A 19,417-nucleotide genomic window follows, 5' to 3' on the forward strand; every position below is an offset into this window, starting at 1 on the left:
GGTGCCTGGGGCTTCCCTCCCGTGCCGCACAGCCCTGGTGGTTAAGGCAGCCAGCTGCAGTGCGTGGGGCTTCCCTCCTGTGCCTGGCAAGTGCAGGGGCTGTGCATGTGTGGTAGGGAGCACTGGGGATTCAAAGTGCCCGGTGGAGGCTCTGCTTCTTGCTGCGATGTGCAGCGCTGGCCAGAGCCATGCCCCGCTGGGCGCCTGTGACCTGATCGCCTTCACCTGATGCTGCTGTGCCATGTGGGGAATGCAGGGGGTGTCCCCAACCCCCTGCTCACACAACCCCTTGCATGTGCACAACTCCCCAACATACTGTATGCCCCTCCACACATCCACTAGGTGTTTGACTTTTAGTGTATGGGTTTTTTTTTTATGATTTCTAAGATGGCAACTCCCACTTCCAAAAAGGAATATTTCTGCAGGGCAAGGGGAGGGACTTCCAATGGCAAATGTCAGGGTTTAGGGGTGAGACTTCTGGTCCCAAGATGGTGACAATGGGGCATGATAGCTGTTAAGGGGTGGGACTACCCATGCGGCCCTCGACAGCTTGCCAAAACTTGTTAAGCAACCCTCCACCTGAAATGATTGCCTGCCACTGTAATTGCTCTTCTAAGATGCCATATAAAATTAAAGCAACTGAGCTAAACTAACCAATTAATTCTTAATATTTTCTAGGTTTCATTAAATGGTACCCAGTTTACAGACAGTCCTGTTGGTTCAGAATTCACAGGTGTGTCTCAGGTATGTATGGGTCATACCCTGTTCAGTCTCCCTTTTAACAACCACTCTCTGTTACTGTGTGACATAGTATACTGGGCAGGATGGACCTAGGGTCTGACCCAGTAAATGGCAGTTCTTATGTCTGTGGTTACTAGAACATGGAAAGGAAAATATAATAATATTTAAGCTGAAAACGTAGGCTTTAAGAGTTGGCCTTGGGCTTAGTGGAATTGATGGTAAACTTTCTGCTAACTTAAATGATGCTGAGTCAAGTACTGCTGTATTAGAAATGCTAATAGAAATACAATAGGAGTTTTCCCCAGAGAGCTTGCAACCCAAATAATAATATACTAATGTGCATATGAAACAGTCCTGTTTTACCATGCAGGTTAAGGTGGAAAAATAACTAACTAAATTAAGGGTGCACTGATTAAAGATTTTCATGGCCAATCCAGATAGCTGATGATTAACCAACCATATCAGCCAATGCCAATCCAATAACCGATTTATTTAGTAATAATGCAAGGCATTTTAAACTACTGAGAAGCTGCTTTTGCAAAGGCACCCAGTGCCTGACAGAGTGGCATTTCCCTCACAGAACGCTTTACCCTGTCTGCACGCAGCCCATCATCTCTGCAGCAGCTCTGGTGCTCTGGCCCCTGCTGCGCTTGCAGCATTGCCTTAGTGGCAGCAGCAGCAGGAGCTAGTAATGGTCCCATTGTTGCTGAGCACGGGGCCCCAGTGACTGCTTCCTGGCGCCCCTTCCCTCTCCCATTGCTCACTGGACCTGTAGCATGCCACTGGCTTAGGCCAGTAGTGAGGTGTGGGACTACACTTGCCAGGGTGCTCTGGGCACAGCCACAATTATCGGCTACGATGACCAAAAAAGCCGGTAGCTGATAACTGATATATCAGTGCACTCCTAGAATGAATGGTAAGAAATAAATTAGATTTTGAAATGCATGTTAATTTAATAATAATCTTTGAGGTGGATACAGGGAAGAAGAAACTTTACACAATTATTTTAAGCATTTTTTTAACTCTTGCTTCAAAGACTGTTAGGAAAAGTTTTTCTTGGATCAAATGGAGTATTAAGTATCTCTGATAGAACTTATTAGCATATTTTTCCAGTTATTCCAGGATGTCCTTCTTCACTAAGAACTACTGCAGTTTTTTTTAAACTTCTACTAGTAGAGTACAAAATCTTGCATTCATTTTTCCCCCTCCCCCCCAAATGTACATACATATCTTTTAGGCTTGCCAGGATTCACATTTTATTGGTAAATGCTGATAAATATTGATTTTTTTTTTTCACCGGTCTGCAAGTGTGGGGGGAAAAAAAATTCACTATTTAATCAAAATTTATATAAACGGGGTGTAAGAAAAATATGATGGCTGATGCAGTGTGTAAAAACAGGGGAAGCAGTCCTACAGAAGCTTGCTGACTAGTTTGGACTGCAACTCCAAGAAACCCTCGTGGAATAGGAACAAATGAAGAGGAAGTGACCCAGTGGATCAGAGAGCTGCAGGCAAGTGGAGCCAGGACTGAGGGCAGCTCTGCACTCAACTGGCAGCAGTCTTACAGTAGTTAGATTTGTTACAGCAGGCAGTTAAACTATGCTCTAATAATAATAATATCCACAGTTTGCAGTCTTTGGACTCCGGAGGAAATGGGTGTTCAAAGACTGTGATGTGAGATCCGAAACCAAGCTCATGGTTTATCAAGCAGTTGTGATCCCTACCTTATTGTACAGAGCTGAGACATAGACAACACACAGGAAACGCTTCAAGTAGCTGCAGAGGTACCATTGATGCTGCCTGTGGAAGATCCTTCAAATCCAGTGAGAAGATGGACACACGCCAACATTACCACCCTCTTGCAAGCAAGCAAACATCACGAGCATCAAGGCGATGATCATCCAACATCAACTTTTGGCCAACCACGTCATTATCTGGACGTCCAGTTCCAGATTCCCAAAGCAAGTTCTATTCTCCCGGCTCAGTTGAGACATATGCTCAAAAGGGCAGAGAAAGCACTTCAAGGACATCCTCAAGGCCAACTTGGAAAAAAATGCAACATGGACATCAGCTCATGGGGAAACTGTTGCCTAGGACCACCCCAAATGGAGGAAGAGTCTGCCTCAAGGATCTCAATACTTTGAAACTGTATGACAACAGGAGATAGAAAATCAGGAGTGACAGAAACAGCATGCTGAGGACTGAACCAAGAATCTGGAGTTACCTGCCCTGCACTGAAACACATGCCTGAGTTGCAGTAGAACCTGTCAATCCTGGATCAGCTTTGTCAGCCATCTTCAGGTTCAGAGATAAAGCAGTCAGGGAACACCAATCATTCTCAACTGCAATTGCCGATGATCAGTAATAGTATACTATCATTAATAAATTGTCTGCACCCTACGTCCCTAATTTTTGTGCAATCCTGAAAATTTGAATTTATTTAAAAAAAAAAAAAAATCAAAATAACTGCTTAGAAATAAACCTTGATATTATCCCTTGAAATTAAAAACAAACAACCAACCCCCTCACCAAATTCTGCCAAGCCTACATATTTTGCATAGAAAATGTTACAAAGAGTACAGCATAAATAGGGTAGGTATTCTGTGTTTGAATTAATATAATCCACAAAGGGCACAACAGCTATTGATGAAACTTTCTCAGATCAGTATACTTATGCTGTCCACTTTTTGGAATTGGATAAAGCAGGAGAAACTACAGCTTCCTGTTTCTGAAAAAGATGGAGGACTGAAATGGGAGACTTATAATGCAGTGACAACTTCAATTTATGCTGTAGTTTGGCTTGGTGTGGAAGAAGTAGCAGGGAGCTTGCAGCTCAGCTTAGCTTGCCAAAGACCTTAAGGTGGCAAAGGTCAATTTTGTTAAAATTCAAACTTGTGTAAAAGCTTCATTAGTGTCTAAATTGCCTTCCTTTCTATTTTCTTAATCTTAAATAGACATGGTGTTTTTTTCCCCTTGCAATTGAAGTTAAATAATGTGCTATAACTGTAGACCCAGGTGGGAGATTTTGGTTTTACAAAGATGGCCTAGTTCATTAGCCTTTCAAAATTATTGTTCCTGCTGTTTTTTGTGGTCACTTTTTATTGTTGTCTACTTTGTTTTGCATGTATTGTAATGCAAAAATGTAGACTGATGCTATAAATCCTTGCAGGATGGCTGGCGTCCAGTTGTCCTGGTACTTGCCTTTTGTGACGGGTAAAATTCAGGATGTATTTCCTGCTTCTAACTTTTGACATCTCCATCCTTTTTTCCTTCATGTAGGAAGCATCCCTGCTGCTAATGTCCAAAGTTATTTGTCTGTAAGTAGCTCTAAACAGATCCTTATGGCAGCAGCAGAGACAACTGTACTTGTGGAAAAACAAATCTTTAATAAGGAGACATGCCAGGCCAAGGGAATGCAAGATTTACACTACAGGGTTTTATAAAACCATGCATCAAGCATCTGTATAACCAGTAACTGAGGGGAGAGCCTAGGAACAGTGCTTGACTGGCTTTAACTTTTGTAGATGGCTTGTGTGGTGTCATAGGTTAAGTGTGTTGCGTGCCCCCACAAATCAGCACCAGGACTGGGGGGGGCGGGCAGCATTGGGATCAGGATAGCCCCAGTCCTGAAATTAAACTGCCAGGGGAGTGGGATCCTATGTTTTCTGCTGGGGGAACTGAGGGGTGCCCTGTTGCCAGGAATCTGGCAACCCCTGTGCTTGACAGCCTTTTCTACCTTTAACCTGCAGGCCTTGGGAGGGGCTCCAGGACAAGGCATTTTAAAATGCTGGGTTGCAAGGAGCCCTAGGGAGCTGCAGAGCAAGAATTCAGTTTTCTAGGTTGGCTTCTCTTCATGTGGCAAATTCAGAGCTGTGCCTGGAGCCTGAGTATTGAGCTGCAAGCGCTTGCACAGGCTTGAACCATGTAGTGGGAAGCCAATCAGTTTTTCCCCATGGAACAAACTAAAGGACATGCCTGCAGTTCCATTGGGCTGTATGTGCAAGTTTTAAAGGTCTTGTGCAGCAGGAGGTCTAAAACCTGTGCATGCAGCTTAGTGTCCTGGCATGCAAGGATCTCTAAAACTAGTGTGTGCAGCCCAGTTGCATGCATGGGTTTTGGACCTCCTGATGGGCAGGGCCTTTGGGATTGGAGAGCCTGTCTGTGATCCTGGGTTCCCAGTGTACTGAAACCTTCTTAAATCTGCATTTTTTTTTTTTAAATGTCCCAGCACACTGGGACCCCAGGATAGTACAGTCCAGTCTTGGTCCCAGTATGGGTTTGAAGCAGCCAGGGGGTAGCTGCTGCACAGGTACCGAGGAGAGGGAATGATCCCTGCTGCCCCCCACTGCCCTGTGCTGCAGGGGGTGGGGCTCTGCCACAAGCCCTCAGAGGCCCTGATCCCCACTGCTGCTGCTGCTAGTGAGTGCAGGGCTTTTTTTGGGGGGGGGCTGGGGCTGGGCAGGGCAGCCATGTGGGCTTCTCATGCAGCTCCCCCAACCTGGGGAGAGGGGGGCACAGCCAGAGGCGCCATGGGAGAAGCTGCAGCTGCTCAGCTGTGCCTGCCTCTCACTGGATGATCTGAATCTCTCCAAACCTTTTTTCCGAATCCATTAACAAGCTTTGGATTAAATTCGGACCTTTTTAATGGGTCTCCCAATTTGATTTGGATCCCGAGTTTTGGCCGCTGAATCTCCTCCGAATCAAATTGGTGACTGAAGCTTCGCACAGCCCTAATGGGAGGCTTTTTATTTTTCTTTGTAGAAAACTGCTTCTCTCAACATGTCCACTGTCCTGGAGGTTCTTATCCCTTTGCCTTAAGATGCCAAACTGACTTTTATTCCATAGCAGCTTGAAACCCTCCTTTCACTTGCTTTTTGATTCATAACCCACTTGGTAAATTAAGTTTAAGTGTTTGGGACTCCGACTACTTCTAGGAACCCAGGTACTCTGCAGAGTTAGGTTCTTTCCTTCAACAAAGATGAGGCTTTGCAAGATACCCAAGGGTTTAACAGAGTAGTAGCAAACAGTTTGTATGGGGCTGCTGAAGTTGTCAGGGCGTTTGCTGTGGCTTTTACACTGGGGTCACTGTGAGGGTTGCATTCCAAAAAACCCTTGCATAAAGCAAATCCATTATTACAGTGTAATTAATAGAGATACATACAGAGTTCCCTGCTGCCTTCTTTCTTCCCTTGTATCCTGGTGTGTCTCCCCACCTGCTGCTGCTCATCCCGTGCTGCCCTGGCAACACATCCCCTGTGCACGGAGCTCACAGCTTCTCTGCTCAGCCCCACTGATCCCAGCCATGCCGGGTTGTGCCCACCGGGCTGCAGAGGCCTGGGGGAGGGAAGCAGCATGAGCAGCTGCCATTCCCTGCCACCCTGCTTCCATCCCCCAGGCTCTGCAGCCCAGCGGGCACAACCCAGCATGGCTGGAATTAGCAGGGCTGTGTGGAGAAGCTGTGAGCTCTGTGCTCCAAGAAGTGGCAGGCACAGGGGATGATGCAGTGCCAGATGAGCAGTTTCTTTGTGTAACCCTGCTGTTACCTGCTTCCCTGTCCCAGAGCCTCTGCAGCCTGGTCTGTTCTCCTCTCCCCCGACAAGCCACCTGAGACCCCGTCCTGCTCCCCACTGGGGCCTTGCAGGTGCGCACTGCCCGGCTGGGCAGCAGCCCCAGCCCAGCCATGCCCAGCTCCCCCACTACAGAGACCTCAATCCCCCTCTTCCCCCCCCTTCCCTACCCTCTCTTTACCTGCCAGAGCTGCTCTCAAAGCTGCCTGGGGCCATGTTCATGTGCTGTACATGCATGTGGTCTCCTGTCTCACTGCCTCCATTCTGCTTCCTTCCAGCCTCCTGCAGGCTGAAACTCTGCTAGCCTTGCACAAAGCAAATTTTTCTTATTCTAAGTAAATTTCTGATGTAAATAATGTCTCGCATATAAGTGAATTTGCACAAAATGAATTTGCATAAAGAGAGACCCAAGTGTATTTCATGGGATGCGGCTTCTCTAATCATCTGCATTGGGCCTACTGCTGATGTCTGGCAGAGGAGAGCAGTGGAACTCTTTGAAGTAAAAGCCTCTTCACGCAGCTGAACAACTCCTCCATCATTTGGCAACCTGCTGTGAGCTTAAGGTTGTACACCGCTCAGATCTGAGTTCTACTGTACTAAAAGAGTGTCTGGCACTCTGGTGGGCAAAATGTGTAAGGGACCGTTGTATTTGCTTAAACTTCTTTTATTTTAAAGAATAATAGTAACTAAATTGGTAAGTAGTAACTAAATTAGTGGGGGGGTTGTTTGTTTTTTTCTTCTGAATATTGTGTATTGGCTTCTTGTTTGCATTATTTGGTAGTGAAGGTCTGATACAGTCATAATAATAGTTAGATTATCATCCAGGATGTACATTAGTGGACCTCTCCATGCACTAAATTACTGCAGAATTTGCCGCTCCTACTGAATACTTCATAGTGTAAAAAAAGAAAAATGAGTTTAAGGTGGTAAATAACCAGTTATTTATCTGTTGGACTGTTTGTAGACTCCATTTACTTTTGGCTTGGGGCAAAGAGCACCATATACAACTGGAGAGCACTGTCTTCTTTGTAGAAGTGAACGGAAAGATAGTTCGCTTTCAGAGAGCGGGATTAAAACTTCTAGCAAAACAGCACTTTCCACATCTCCAAAATCAAACAGTATGCTACATCTTCCACTGTGGGTATGTCCAGACTGTCGACGAACAGTTGAGAAGGAGGAAAGACATGCCACACTAGAGCAGTCTCTTGTGGTAAGTTGCAGAATATGAGATGAGTATACTGAAAAGATAGTGGGATGGTTGAATGCTACTGGATTTTTATTTGAATCTATTAAAGTGTACATTTGGGTGGTTTTTGGTTTTTGTTCGTTTGTTTTTGTTCTAGAAACTAAACTGAATAGGTAAGTTGCCCTGCAAAATTTAATCGTTTAGAAGGATAGAATTACTTTTTGGGGTTTTATTTCCCCACCTTACCCCACTTAATCTTTTGGCCCTTTTTTTAACTTGTTTGCTTTTTCACTATATGTCCTTTTTTTCTCTCCTTTCATTAACTTTGTTATATCATGTTTTTTTTTAATTCTCTTCTATCTTTTCATCTGATCTTTCTATATCATCTTGTTTTCTCCATTTTATCTATGTTGTTTTTTTTTACTTTGAAGATCAGGTGGTTGTGATAACTTTTTTTTTTTCATTCAATTATCCTTTTGAGGTTCCTGTTTTTTTCACTGCTTTGTTGCTCTTCATTTTTTAACTGTTCACTTAAAGAAACTCTTGTCAGCCACTTTATGGTATGTAGGCAACAGACCTGTTACCGTCCTGTATCTCCACAGTATACAAATTTTAAAACATGTTTTTTAAAGCAATCCTTTTATATTACATTCTCATTCTTAAGTGGTAAGTTATGTGCACAGAATAATTTGTTGAGAAAAATATTGTAGGATATAAGATGAATAAAAGATCCAGATAACCCATAAGAAGTATATTGCAGTCTTCTAAGAAACAGACTGCTGTAGCGTGGAGCAGGATCTTTCTTCACTGAGGTGTACATGTCCCATATTTTAGCAGACTGAATGGATTTCTGTAATGCTTTCAACAGGCAGATTTTTGGGAGATCATATATACTGAAACTTACTTAAGACTGAATCATATGGGACTGAGGAAAAAGGTCTGGCTTAGATAGGTTTCCTTCTTACAGGGTAAGCTTCAGGCATGCTGGGACTGTAGAAATTTTCCATCTTGAGACAGTTTCTGGCTTTTATGGGTTCTGTCCTAGGTTTCACTGTATAAAGTCAAAGTGCAGTCAGCTTTAGAGAAATGAATCTAGTCTTATAAGAGAATGCGATTTCTTTTAATGACAAAAGGTACATCTTGTGAGAGAGTAAGCTAGATCTAAATATATTTTGCCTACTTTGGACATAAGCAGCATTAAGCAACTTGGTAATGTGAAATGTTGACTCATGAGCCAAATTGTTCTTGGAGTGGTTATCATTTTGGAGATGGTCGTTTAATTCTAGGTTTATCTTAGAGTTGCAGAAGATAATAGGCTCCAAACTACAGTTTTGGAAAAGACCTAGAAAACTCTTCTAGGCTCAGATTTAAAAGAAAATAAGTCAGACTTAAGGAAAACCAGATTTAGTGGAACAATCGCTAAGAAGCTAGAATCAAATTGTGTCAAGGTACAGGGAAGCCCAATGAAATAAAAATGTAGAAGAACTGCAAGTTAGCAGCCATTACATTTTAAAGTTAAGGTATTAAACTTGGCTCACGACACTTAAAAACTAAGCAATAAATGTATTTCTCAGCCAAAATGGACATTACAAAAAAACCAAAAAAACCCGTAACTTAATTCTGTTGCGTGTCATCTTGGAGTGACAGATAACTCATGCAGCAACTTAGTAGTCACAAACCTGCCAACCGTCTGAATGCAGCAACTTGCCAGCAGTACTTACCATAAAGTAATAGACTTAATTATTGTAAATAAGATGACTTCATATATTTTGCTTGGGTGGGTTATTGAAATTTTAAAAAACATGAACAACCAGCTGTCCTATTCAGTCCATCAAAATATTGCTAGGCTACATTTTGAATTCCAAAGCAAAAATTTAACTTGTGTGTGTGTGTGTGTGTGTGTGTGTGTATATATATATGTGTGTGTATGTATGTATATATATTTTGTTTGTTTACCTTCTGCTTTTTTGTAAAACATTCATGCTGTTATTAATCAACACATTTTAGGGTTACCAGAAGTGAAATCCTAATTGTTATTCCTATCTCTTGATTGCTTTGCATTTATTCTGTGCAGTTAATTTGGACCATAAGCTCTTTCAGAAGGGGGTACTCTTTGCTCTGTATGGTGTCAGCCCTAAGTTAAATAAGCTTTAGGCGAAAGCTCATGTGACTCTTACAATTTGTTCGCTACTGTAAACTTTACATTGTTTTGTAAGCTAAAAGCATTACACTTGGGTTTTTTTGTTTTTTAGAGTCAAGATTTCCTTTTGCACATGCCTCTTGGAAACGGTGGATCACAGCAGGAATCTGTAGGAGGAGGGAGAGTAACGGTTGGAGCACAGACAGTACCGTCTGCAGATATCAACAGTTCCTCTCCTTCAGACGTAGCATGTAACTGCGAGGCCTGTAATGAGCGCAGGTGAGATTGACAACTTAAAAGATAACGTGATGGTACAGTCATTAAACCTGACTGCTACAAATTCTTACTTTGTATTTGTTGGCATTTTGTTTGCTTATTTAAGTATTCTGTTAAGAATATCAACAGTGTTGTAGTAGTACTGTTTTTTACTTTGTTTCTATATTTAATGTAGATGGTAGGCATTTATTTCACTGAAGTGCATCCTCAGAATAATACTACATAAGTATCAGTTTGCAATATTAACGTTGTTGTTGTTGTTGTTGCAGAGAAATTTCAGCAGAGACTGAACGCGAATCTCAGCAGCTTCAAAATTACTGGTCAGAAGTAAGATACATGGTCCGATGTATATATCGCCAAGCTGGGACTCCTTTGGCAGATGACCAAGATCAATCTCTGGTACCAGATAAAGAGGGGATGAAGGAGCTGGTGGATAGGTATGCAATTCCTGTTAAAATGTATTATGTATTTATATATGTTCTTCCAGTTGTGTAAAAAAACAAAACTAACTGTTAGGAAGCTACAAGAAATTCTCTGTCTAGTAATAATATAAACTTTTAAATATTTCTACAAGCACAAACTATTCAAAATATTCCACAGAAAGAGGTATAGGTACAGTAGTTGAATGTCGTCCCAATGTATAAAATAGGGAAGCAAATACAAGAGAAGTGGCTAGTGATTTGCCAAGAGCCACACTAGACAGTCAGACTAGGGATTCTTTGGCTTATGGCTCATGTTGATTTTTAGTAGATCAGTCTGCTGCTTTGTAGAGGCACCTATCTTCAACACCTGTACTGCCCTTGCTACCATGGATTAGAGTGCATTGCAGAAGGGTAGAGAAGTATTTGATATCTTTGTTTTGCAGGAATTGAAGCACACGGGCTAGGGCAGGGGTGGGCAAAATATGGCCTGCAGGCTGTGTCCAGCCCACCAGGCCATTCTGTCTGGCCTGCGGGGCCCCTAAAAATGTGGAAAATTTAATATGTATTTCTGTCCTTGGTTCCTGTCAAAGATGACAGGAGCCAGGGGCAGTAGGACCCACGGAAGCCCTGGTGGGCTCCTGCAAGAGCAGGGCTGGCTCTGGCTCTGGCTCTGGCTCTGGCTCTGGCTCAGCAGGGGCTTCTGGCCTAGGACCATGTAGCTCTTTGTGGCTGCGCCAACGTGGGAAACTCAGGTAAGGTTAGGGGGGTGGGGGGAGGCAGGGGAGGACATAGGGCCAGTGCTGGCAGGGCCTAGAGGATGGCAGCAGGAGTACAGGGTCCGGGCTGGTAGGGGCTCTATGGAGCTGAGCCAGGTCCCCCTCTCCCTGCTTGTGCTGCCCAGCCTGGCTCCACAAACCCTGTCAGCCTGCACCCCGCTCTGGGCAGCACAGAGGTGGTGGTGGCAGCCGCATTGCAGCGTGAGCTCTGGGCGGGCAGGAGCAGCAAACACTGCCCAGCACAGCAAGCGAGTGAGGCTGCAGCTGCTCTTGCCACAGCCCAGCCCTGACAGGTGAGCCTGGAGCCAGTGTGGGGCCCAGGCTGGCAGTGGGGGCGGGTTACAAGCTGGTGCTGAGCCTGGGGAAAAGCAGCCCCTCCCCCGCCCTGTGGCTGGTGCCCTGTGCTGCAGCTGCTCACAGCCCATGTGGGGCTGCTATGTCTGTTCAGGACAGCGCTGCATAGGCTGTGAGTGGCTGCACTGGGAGTGAGCGGGCACGGGAGCCAGCGAGATTACGAGGCCCATACCAGTGACCTGGGGCCAGTGCCGGCGGGGCCCAGAGCAGGGTGATGAGAGTACAGGGTCCCAGCCGGCAGGGTCTCTGTGCAGCCAGGCCAGCTCCCCCCTCTCCCTGCTGGTGCAGCCCAGCCTGGCTCCACAGTTCCCTACCAGCCTTCACCCCACTCTGGGCCCCACTGATGCCAGCCCTGGGACATTGGTCCCAAGATAGTGACCAGGGGCAGGGCACCTGTTAAGGGGTGGGGCTACCCATGTGGCCCTTGGCAGCTTGCCAGAACTGAGTAAGCAGGCCTTCTCGTGAAATAGCCTGCCCCTGGACTAGGGGCTCAATTCAATAAAAGATGTAGGTACCTGATCTCCACAATCCAGAGCTCTTGCTTAAGTTACTTAGGTTCCAGAACTAGGTAGATGCTGAGTTGGGTTTTTCTTTTTCCCCTCAGGTTTTGGATGTCATCACCTTGGTAATGCTGAGGTCTTGTCCCAGGCACCAAGGTCTCTTAACTGAATCTAGCCCTAAAATAGCTTAAGTTAGCTGTTTTGAAGCAGAGAACTACTACTGTCAGGCCATGGACAGATGTTTGTAGTGCTACAAGTTCTATAGCTCTTTGAAATGCTACAAAAATGTAGTATTACAGACACACACAGATGCCATTCCCCAGCTGTAGTACTGCCGAGTCTCCCATGAAGGTACTTAGCATCAGCGAGCTCACTTCCCTGTTTTTGTAGTCTTACAGGGGACATGCACATCTGTCTCATTAACTTTTTTAGCACCTGAAAAGTATTTGTACTGTTACAAATGCAGTATCTGTATATGGCCTCAACCCTAAGCTGTTGTTGCTTTCTCATAATGATGATGTTGGCTGTCTGATATTTGTAGCAAACTAAAAATTAATTTTTTTGTGGTCAAAATTCTAAAATTACAGGCTTTGTGAAAGAGACCCTTATCAGCTTTACCAACGGTTGGAACAGCAAGCTAGAGAATATGTACTTGAAATGAAAGTTCGTTTGCTCAGACATTTGTCTCTGGGATCTAAAGTTGCATCAACATTAGCAATACAAGGCCCACCACAGGCACATCAGTTCATCTCACTCCTCCTTGAAGAATACAGTGCACTCTGTCAGGCATCATGCACAATCAGCGCCTTTCTTGTCACTCTGGTAAGACTTCAAAAAAAGTGTGTAAATTCCTTTGGAAACTTAGTCTTGCTGTTTTTAAGAATTCAAAAATGAACAAAATCACTTCTCTCTCCATGTGGGGAAAGGGATGTCTATACTATATACATGTAATCATTGGACTCTATTAATTAAGTACTCCATATACTAATGGGACTGTCCAATTTAAAACAACACTGTAAATATGGAACATTTATATAGTCTCTTTCATTTTAGATACTTCCATGTGTAGCTGGGGTAGAACTTCAGTTGGTGTCAGTGATTTGTGTTTTGAATAAAATACTTTAAAGGAATTAAAGCTTTCAGGCTACATATTACTGAAACAGAATTTCTGAATTTATTTTTTTTTTCTCTCCTCTGATAGCAAGGAAGTTTTTTTTTTTTTTTTAAAGAAACATCTCTTGCATAAGAATTAATCTACTCAGTTACCTACTGCACCCCAAATTGTCATTCCATTTGGTGTAATCCTTTTCTACCAACCAATTATGTTGTCACACTTCAGATTATGTTGTCAGGCTGAGATCAAGCAGCAAAGAGAATTAGAAGAAGAAAACAGAAAATCAGTAGTAGAAACACTTTTTATCCAACAGGCTTTTTTCACTGTCCTCTAAGGATAGAGAAGGTCTTTAACATCTGCCTCCCTCCCCTCCCCCCTTTTTAAGCTGTACTCCTGATTTTTTTTCCTTTTGTGTTATGAGCATGCTGAAGGCTGCCAGGCAAGTTTTGCCAAAGTCGCTTTTGATTTTCATCATAAATGTGCTGGAACGGTAGGGAAGAGGCTTATAAAATAGAGGAGGTGATGCTTGGCTTTCTAATGGAATGTGCCTGAAAAATGGAAGGGAAGAGGTGGGTTCCTCAGAAAAAAGATGAGATGAATAGAATTCTATCTTCAAAAAAAAAGACAGTAGGCCTGTCGGACAATTGAGTTTGCTACCCTTGCTGGTGTGCACCCATTGTTTGGTTTTTTTCCCCCCCTCTTTCTCTGCTTTTATAATACAAACTATGCACAATACTAGCCCAAAGCCAAAAAGATCATGATTTATGATATAATTTATTGAGCTGGGCCCCAGCAGAGCCATTTCAAGTCACGGTTATGCCACAGTACAGTGGTGGGTGGGTGGGGGGGGGTGTACTCCAAATTACCCCCCCCCGCCCCCCATCAGAGGATCCATGTGCTAATTAACCCCTGCTTATGACTGGAACCAGGTGTTCTTATCTTGAGTCCTGGGACCCTCCAAAAATTATGTGGATGAGAACAAGGGTCATTCAAAGCAGGAAAGGAAGGCACTGCTGTGCCTACTGTGAGAATGAAGAGTAAGTTGCCATGTATTTATAGTGGTTCACTGTGACTTGAAAGAGAGATGGTGCTGAGGGGGACTGAGCACAGTGGCCACTACCTTATTCAGATGAGTTTCATTAGCTTAGCTTTGTGGAAGGTTTCCATGTTTGCCCAATATGGGTCATATGTTTTATGGGCATGTTCAGCATGGCCTGCTTTCAGTTAACTTCATAGTTGGTTTCCATGACTGACCACATGCTGCTTGTAGGAGCAGTTTAATTATAGACCGTGTATTTTTTTTTTTTGGGGGGGGGGCGGTGTTCTGGTATGTAAATGTGAGATGAGGGGCTTTTCTTATGCTGATTAGGGGAGGTGGGGGGTACGTATCTTGTCTTATATTTGAGTAAATAAGGCATGATACAGTCTTATTTATTTTTCTCTTTACCACTTAGTATTTTGTTAACTCTTACCAAGTTCCTCCTTCAGGTGTCTCTCTTTTTTGTTCTAAACTGAATAGGCCTAGCCTTTTTAGTCTGCTCATATTGAAGCCCCTCTATACCATTGATCATCCTTGTTGCCTTTCTCTGTACCCTTGCTAGTTCTTTATCCTTTCTGAGGTGTGTGGACCAGAGCTAGGCACAGTATTCAAGGTTTACACACACCATGGATTTATAAAGGGTCGTGACGATACTGTTTTGTGTACAGTTCCCTTCTTGATGATCCCTAACACTTTGTTTGCCTTTAACTGCTGATCAGTACGAAGCTGATGGTGTTTTTATCAAACCATCCACGATGACTGCCAGACCTTTTTCATGTGTGGTAACAGCTAAGGTAGAGCACATGATAGTGTTGTTATAGTTTGGGTTATTTTTGCCCACATGCATCATGTTACACTTGTCTGTGCTGAATTTCATCTGCCATTTAGTTGCCCATTTCCTCAATAGTGCCAGTTCCTTTCGTAGCTCCCCACAGCCCACCGTGGTCTTTTCCGCTTCAGGTAGTTTTGTGGCACTTGTGTATGATGTCTGCCTACAGTTGAGAAATCGGCTCCACCACAGGAGAGGAATGGAGGGTGTTGATCCACCAGGCAGAGGAGTTCTGGGTAGCCAGAGAAACACGAACGTTCTGAAGGGTTCTCCTGACTCGTGGGCATTAGAATATGGTTAACGAAGGGGCTGGCCTTGGAGGCTTTGTAAAGTCTATTCACACTAGTATATTCATCTTTGAACTTCGGGTTAGGGGTTCACTGACCCCAGTTCACCAGGACTAATAGAGTTGTCAGGAAGGCCAGTCTCTACAACTGGCAAGGACTTCCATGGGTGGCCTGGGATAACCAGGTGATAGGGTGAGAATCTGTACTTGTTTTAGTTTCTGGCTCCAAACCTGTAGTCTGCTTTGTTTGTATCAATCTTCCATGCTATACAATAAATCCTTTTGAAGTTTGTCTTACTCATGGCTAGCGGAAGAAGTGGTTTCTGCATGAGGGATATTCCAGGCTGACTTCTTCCATGGAGGGTGGGTGTCTATCATTTTTTTTCCATAGCCCTGAAGTGGTGTTTTTTTGGATCCAACAGAGATCCCTCACTGCAGCCACAAGGTCTGGTGTAAGGGTGGAGGAATGGAGTTGCCAAGAGAGAGCTGTCTTGAGGAAACCTCAGTCTGTTCCTTGAGGCAAGTGGTAGTGTGGGGGTAGAAACAAGGGGCCCTGGGGGCTTCCAGAAGATGAGTTTGTGAGAGCGGCCTGCCCTGGCAGCACAGGGAGAAGCTCAGACCTCTAGGGCCAAGTGCAGACATTCAAAAAGTCAGAGGCTGAATCGATTTGGTCTTAGTCTAAATGGGATAGCTTGAACTGAGAAGCAAGTGAACAGAATTCACTTTCAATTCAGGAAACACAGCCACATGCCTGCAGTGGATCAGGCCAGAAGCTGGGGGGTGTTGGAGCCCGCCTGCCAACCACTGCCAAACAGAAGGGAGGAAGCTCCAAGGCTTTTCCCTTCCCCTTGCTCCAGTGAAGGGAGCATAGCCAGGCCCCAGAGTAGAGCCACCAGCTGAGGCCAGGGGGAGGGGGGCCCTAAGCCTTCCTCTCATGTGGGATCCCAGCCGGAGGCTGGCTCTGGTTGGGGGGTGGTGTGCCCCTGCCACATTACTTACCCCACCTCCATCCCCTGCTCCTGGCCTGGGCCGCCATGCTGAGGGGGAGGAGGGGGTTTATACTGCATCCCTTGCCCGCAGGGGACCTCAGATGGGGTCTTCCAATAATTGGGGCGAGGGGCAGCCCTTTCCAGGCTTTAGCCTACCTACTACCTGCTGGGGAAGCAGTCCCTGCCAGGTTTCCCCCCCCCTCCAGTGGTGAGTGGGGGGCATGGCCACAGCCCAGGCCAGGGACTGATGGGAAGGATGGGGGTTTAACCCCCCATGGCCATGCAGGACCCCAGCCTAGGTCTGCCTAGGTGGGGACAGCCCCTGTCAAGCTTCTGCCCCCACTCCCCACCTGGTGGGGGGGGGTGGTGCAGCTCCCACCATGATTTTCGTTCCAGTGTTTTCTGAGCAGGGTCTATGGCCACATCTCATCACAGACTGGCAGGGAAGGATTTAATTCCTCCTCCTCCTCCCCCCCTCCCCCCCCCCCACACACCCCCACACCCACCGACACACACAACCCCGGTCTGGGTCTGAGTGGGAGAGCCCCTGCCAGGCCTCTATCTCTTCCCTGGCTTGAGTGGAGAGTGTGGGCCATGGTCCTGCCCTGCCCAGGGCATCAGGCATGGCCATACCCCCTCTCTCTGTTAGTACAGCCTAAGGGTTTAGGGGCCTGGCAAGGGCTGCCCTGCCTCCCCTCCCCCCACAGAGTCTGGGTTCCTGTGCTGCCAGGTGGGGGGTGTTGAAGACTGGCTCCTTCCCTCAGTCTGCTCAGGGGGCTCAAGTGGAGCACAGGATGGAAGTGGGGGTGGGACATAAAAGACTGGCAGGGGCAGGCCCTTACTCCCAAGTAAACCACAGCTGGGGTCCTCCCTTTGTCTCAGCCTGCCCTGGCCGGAGTTTGGCCACGATCCTGCTCCCAGCTCTCAAGTGGCAGTGGAGGGGAAGCCAGGGAGGTGTTGCTCCTCTCCTGTCAGGCAGACCCCAGTGGGGGTCCTGTGCAGGTGGAGGGAACTTAAAGCCCCCCTGCCTTATTCTGCTGGTTTGGCCAGGGGTCTGGCCACCCCCCTGCTCCAGCAGTGAGTCGGGGGGGCGGGGAACCTGTGAGGGGCTGCTCTGTTTCTGCCAAGCAGACCCATCTGTGGTCTGGGACCGGGTTTCCCACTTCCACCCCCTTCTCAACTAGCCTGAGCAGCAGTAGTGATCTGGCTGGGGAGCAGAGGGGCAGGGCCAATACTTGTGCTGGAGCAGACAGCCCAGCCCAACTTAGCCCAGTGCAGGGCTGGAAAGCATGCCAGGATGCTTGAAGACTGATATAACTTGAACCAGGAAAGGGTCTGGGACAGAAGTTCCATAAACCAGTTTGACCTAAATCAGTTGAGTCTGATAAAGCTGATTGAATGTACCATCTTAAACCAGTTCTGGCCATTTTGGTAGCGGTTTATATGCATTGAACTTCTGTTCTGTTGAAAGTTTGAATCAGTTTCTGATCATTTAAACCAGTTTGTGTAACTTCTGTCTGTAGCCTAGGAGTCCCTGGGAAATGGATTTGTGACAAGGCCCCTTGCAAGCTGTACTTTCTGATGGAGGCTGCCACTGGTGGGCTCCACTCTAAGTGTTAGCCCTCAGTAAGTTTGCAAGCAGGGAGCTAAACTGTATTTGCAAGCACATTTGCAGGTTAAATGCTGTGCAGCAAGAGCACAGGACTCAGTTTTGCTTTTCATATTCTTTTTTGTTTAATGTAGTAGTTTAATAAAGAATGATAGCAGGGCACTGGAAACTGCCATGGGAGGACTGGACCCCTACCTTAGTGCTTTGCACTTGGAAACGGAGTTGGTTTGGTGTTTTAAAAGTGGCTTTGATTGTAAAACCAGCAAATTGCAGTATAATTTTATTTTTTTATAAAATCTATAAGTATATACCCTTTTAAAAAAAATAAAAATAGCCAGTCAGAACTGTCATGTTATATGGTTAACTTACTTCATTTTGACAGAGTGTAGAATCAGACAGAAGATGGCCATAAGTATTTTCTGTGTGACGAATGTTTTGACTTGAGGATCATGATGTCCTGCTCACTCTGGTTAGCTACCTAATCATAAAACATCACTACCATAACCGTAGATGTTATTGGAGCAAGAGATAGGTGTGTAGTAGACTCTCAAAAGCAGACACTAAAATGCACATTCAGTTTTCTACAGCAGTGGTGCTCTACCTTTTGGTCCCACCGGCCGGATGAATGCCAAGGGGATAGTCTGCAAGCCAGATAGGGTCATGCGCTGCCTCTGGCCAGTATACTGGGATTGAGCTGTATGCTATCTGTGTCTGATGTAGTGCACAGGGCCATGTTATCTAGTCCCTGGGGCTCCCCATGGGTCCAGAAATTTGGCAGCAGGTAAGTGGCAATTTCTGCCATTGCTCCTCTGCCTCCAAATTTTCAGACCCATGGGGAGGCCTATGGGCTGGATAACGTGGCTCTGTGGGCCAGACCTGGCCTGCAGGTAGAGGTTGAGCACTTGTTCTAGAGATGAGGGATAAATTGATTCTTGACTGCTTGGAAATTCTTTTTTGAACCAACCATACTTGCAGAAGATAACTCTACAGTGATTTTACATCAGAATTTGGGTAAGAGCAGGGCTTATTCTAAGGAATATGTTAACTGCTAGACAAGTTAAAGTAGAGCTTAATGTTGGGCAGGAGATACAGAGCAGTCGCTCTGTCTGAAAATCCTGGAACAGGCTGGTTGTAACAATAAAATGCATATCTGCTGGGAGAGAAGCTGAACTGTAAACTTGGAAAGTTTTTCTGAATACTCCATCCATAGGTGTTAAAGCTTCAGTTCTTTTAAAACTTTGGATTCACAGTTTAGTGGATTTTTTTTATGATGGGTAGTTTTAGACTGGTTGAAATGAGCTGGATAATCCATCATGTAGGTTAGAGAGTTTAACGGGAACTAGCTAAGTTCTGTTCTAGCTTTGCAACAGTTCTTTTATATGTTCTTTAAGTCTAGTTTACTTTGAATATTTTTTTTTCTTTAGGAAAATGAACATTTGAAGAAATTTCAGGTGACGTGGGAATTGCACAATAAACATCTGTTTGAAAATCTGGTATTTTCTGAGCCACTTCTGCAGAACAGCTTGCCAACACTGGTGTCACAGCTAAGGTAAAAAGTCATTTTAAAGTGTGTGTGTGTGTGTGTGTGT

General features: G+C 45.2%; 1 protein-coding gene across 3 annotated transcripts in view; it reads left to right on the plus strand.

The window, feature by feature from the left end:
• The first annotated feature begins 654 nt into the window (after positions 1–654).
• FAM193A (family with sequence similarity 193 member A) overlaps positions 655–19,417 on the plus strand; it is a 95,728-nt gene continuing 76,965 nt past the window's right edge. For all 3 annotated transcript variants that reach the window (XM_019553128.1, XM_019553129.1, XM_019553130.1), the window contains exons 1-6: positions 655–744; positions 7,273–7,518; positions 9,747–9,913; positions 10,180–10,347; positions 12,550–12,784; positions 19,253–19,377. In XM_019553128.1, the coding sequence (XP_019408673.1) occupies positions 7,429–7,518; positions 9,747–9,913; positions 10,180–10,347; positions 12,550–12,784; positions 19,253–19,377 (785 nt within the window). In that variant the 5' untranslated portion in view covers positions 655–744; positions 7,273–7,428. The remainder of the gene's footprint in view (positions 745–7,272; positions 7,519–9,746; positions 9,914–10,179; positions 10,348–12,549; positions 12,785–19,252; positions 19,378–19,417) is intronic.

This window comes from Crocodylus porosus, unplaced genomic scaffold (genome assembly GCF_001723895.1).
Source record: "Crocodylus porosus isolate Cpor-Errol unplaced genomic scaffold, CroPor_comp1, whole genome shotgun sequence".
Classification (NCBI taxonomy): domain Eukaryota; kingdom Metazoa; phylum Chordata; order Crocodylia; family Crocodylidae; genus Crocodylus; species Crocodylus porosus.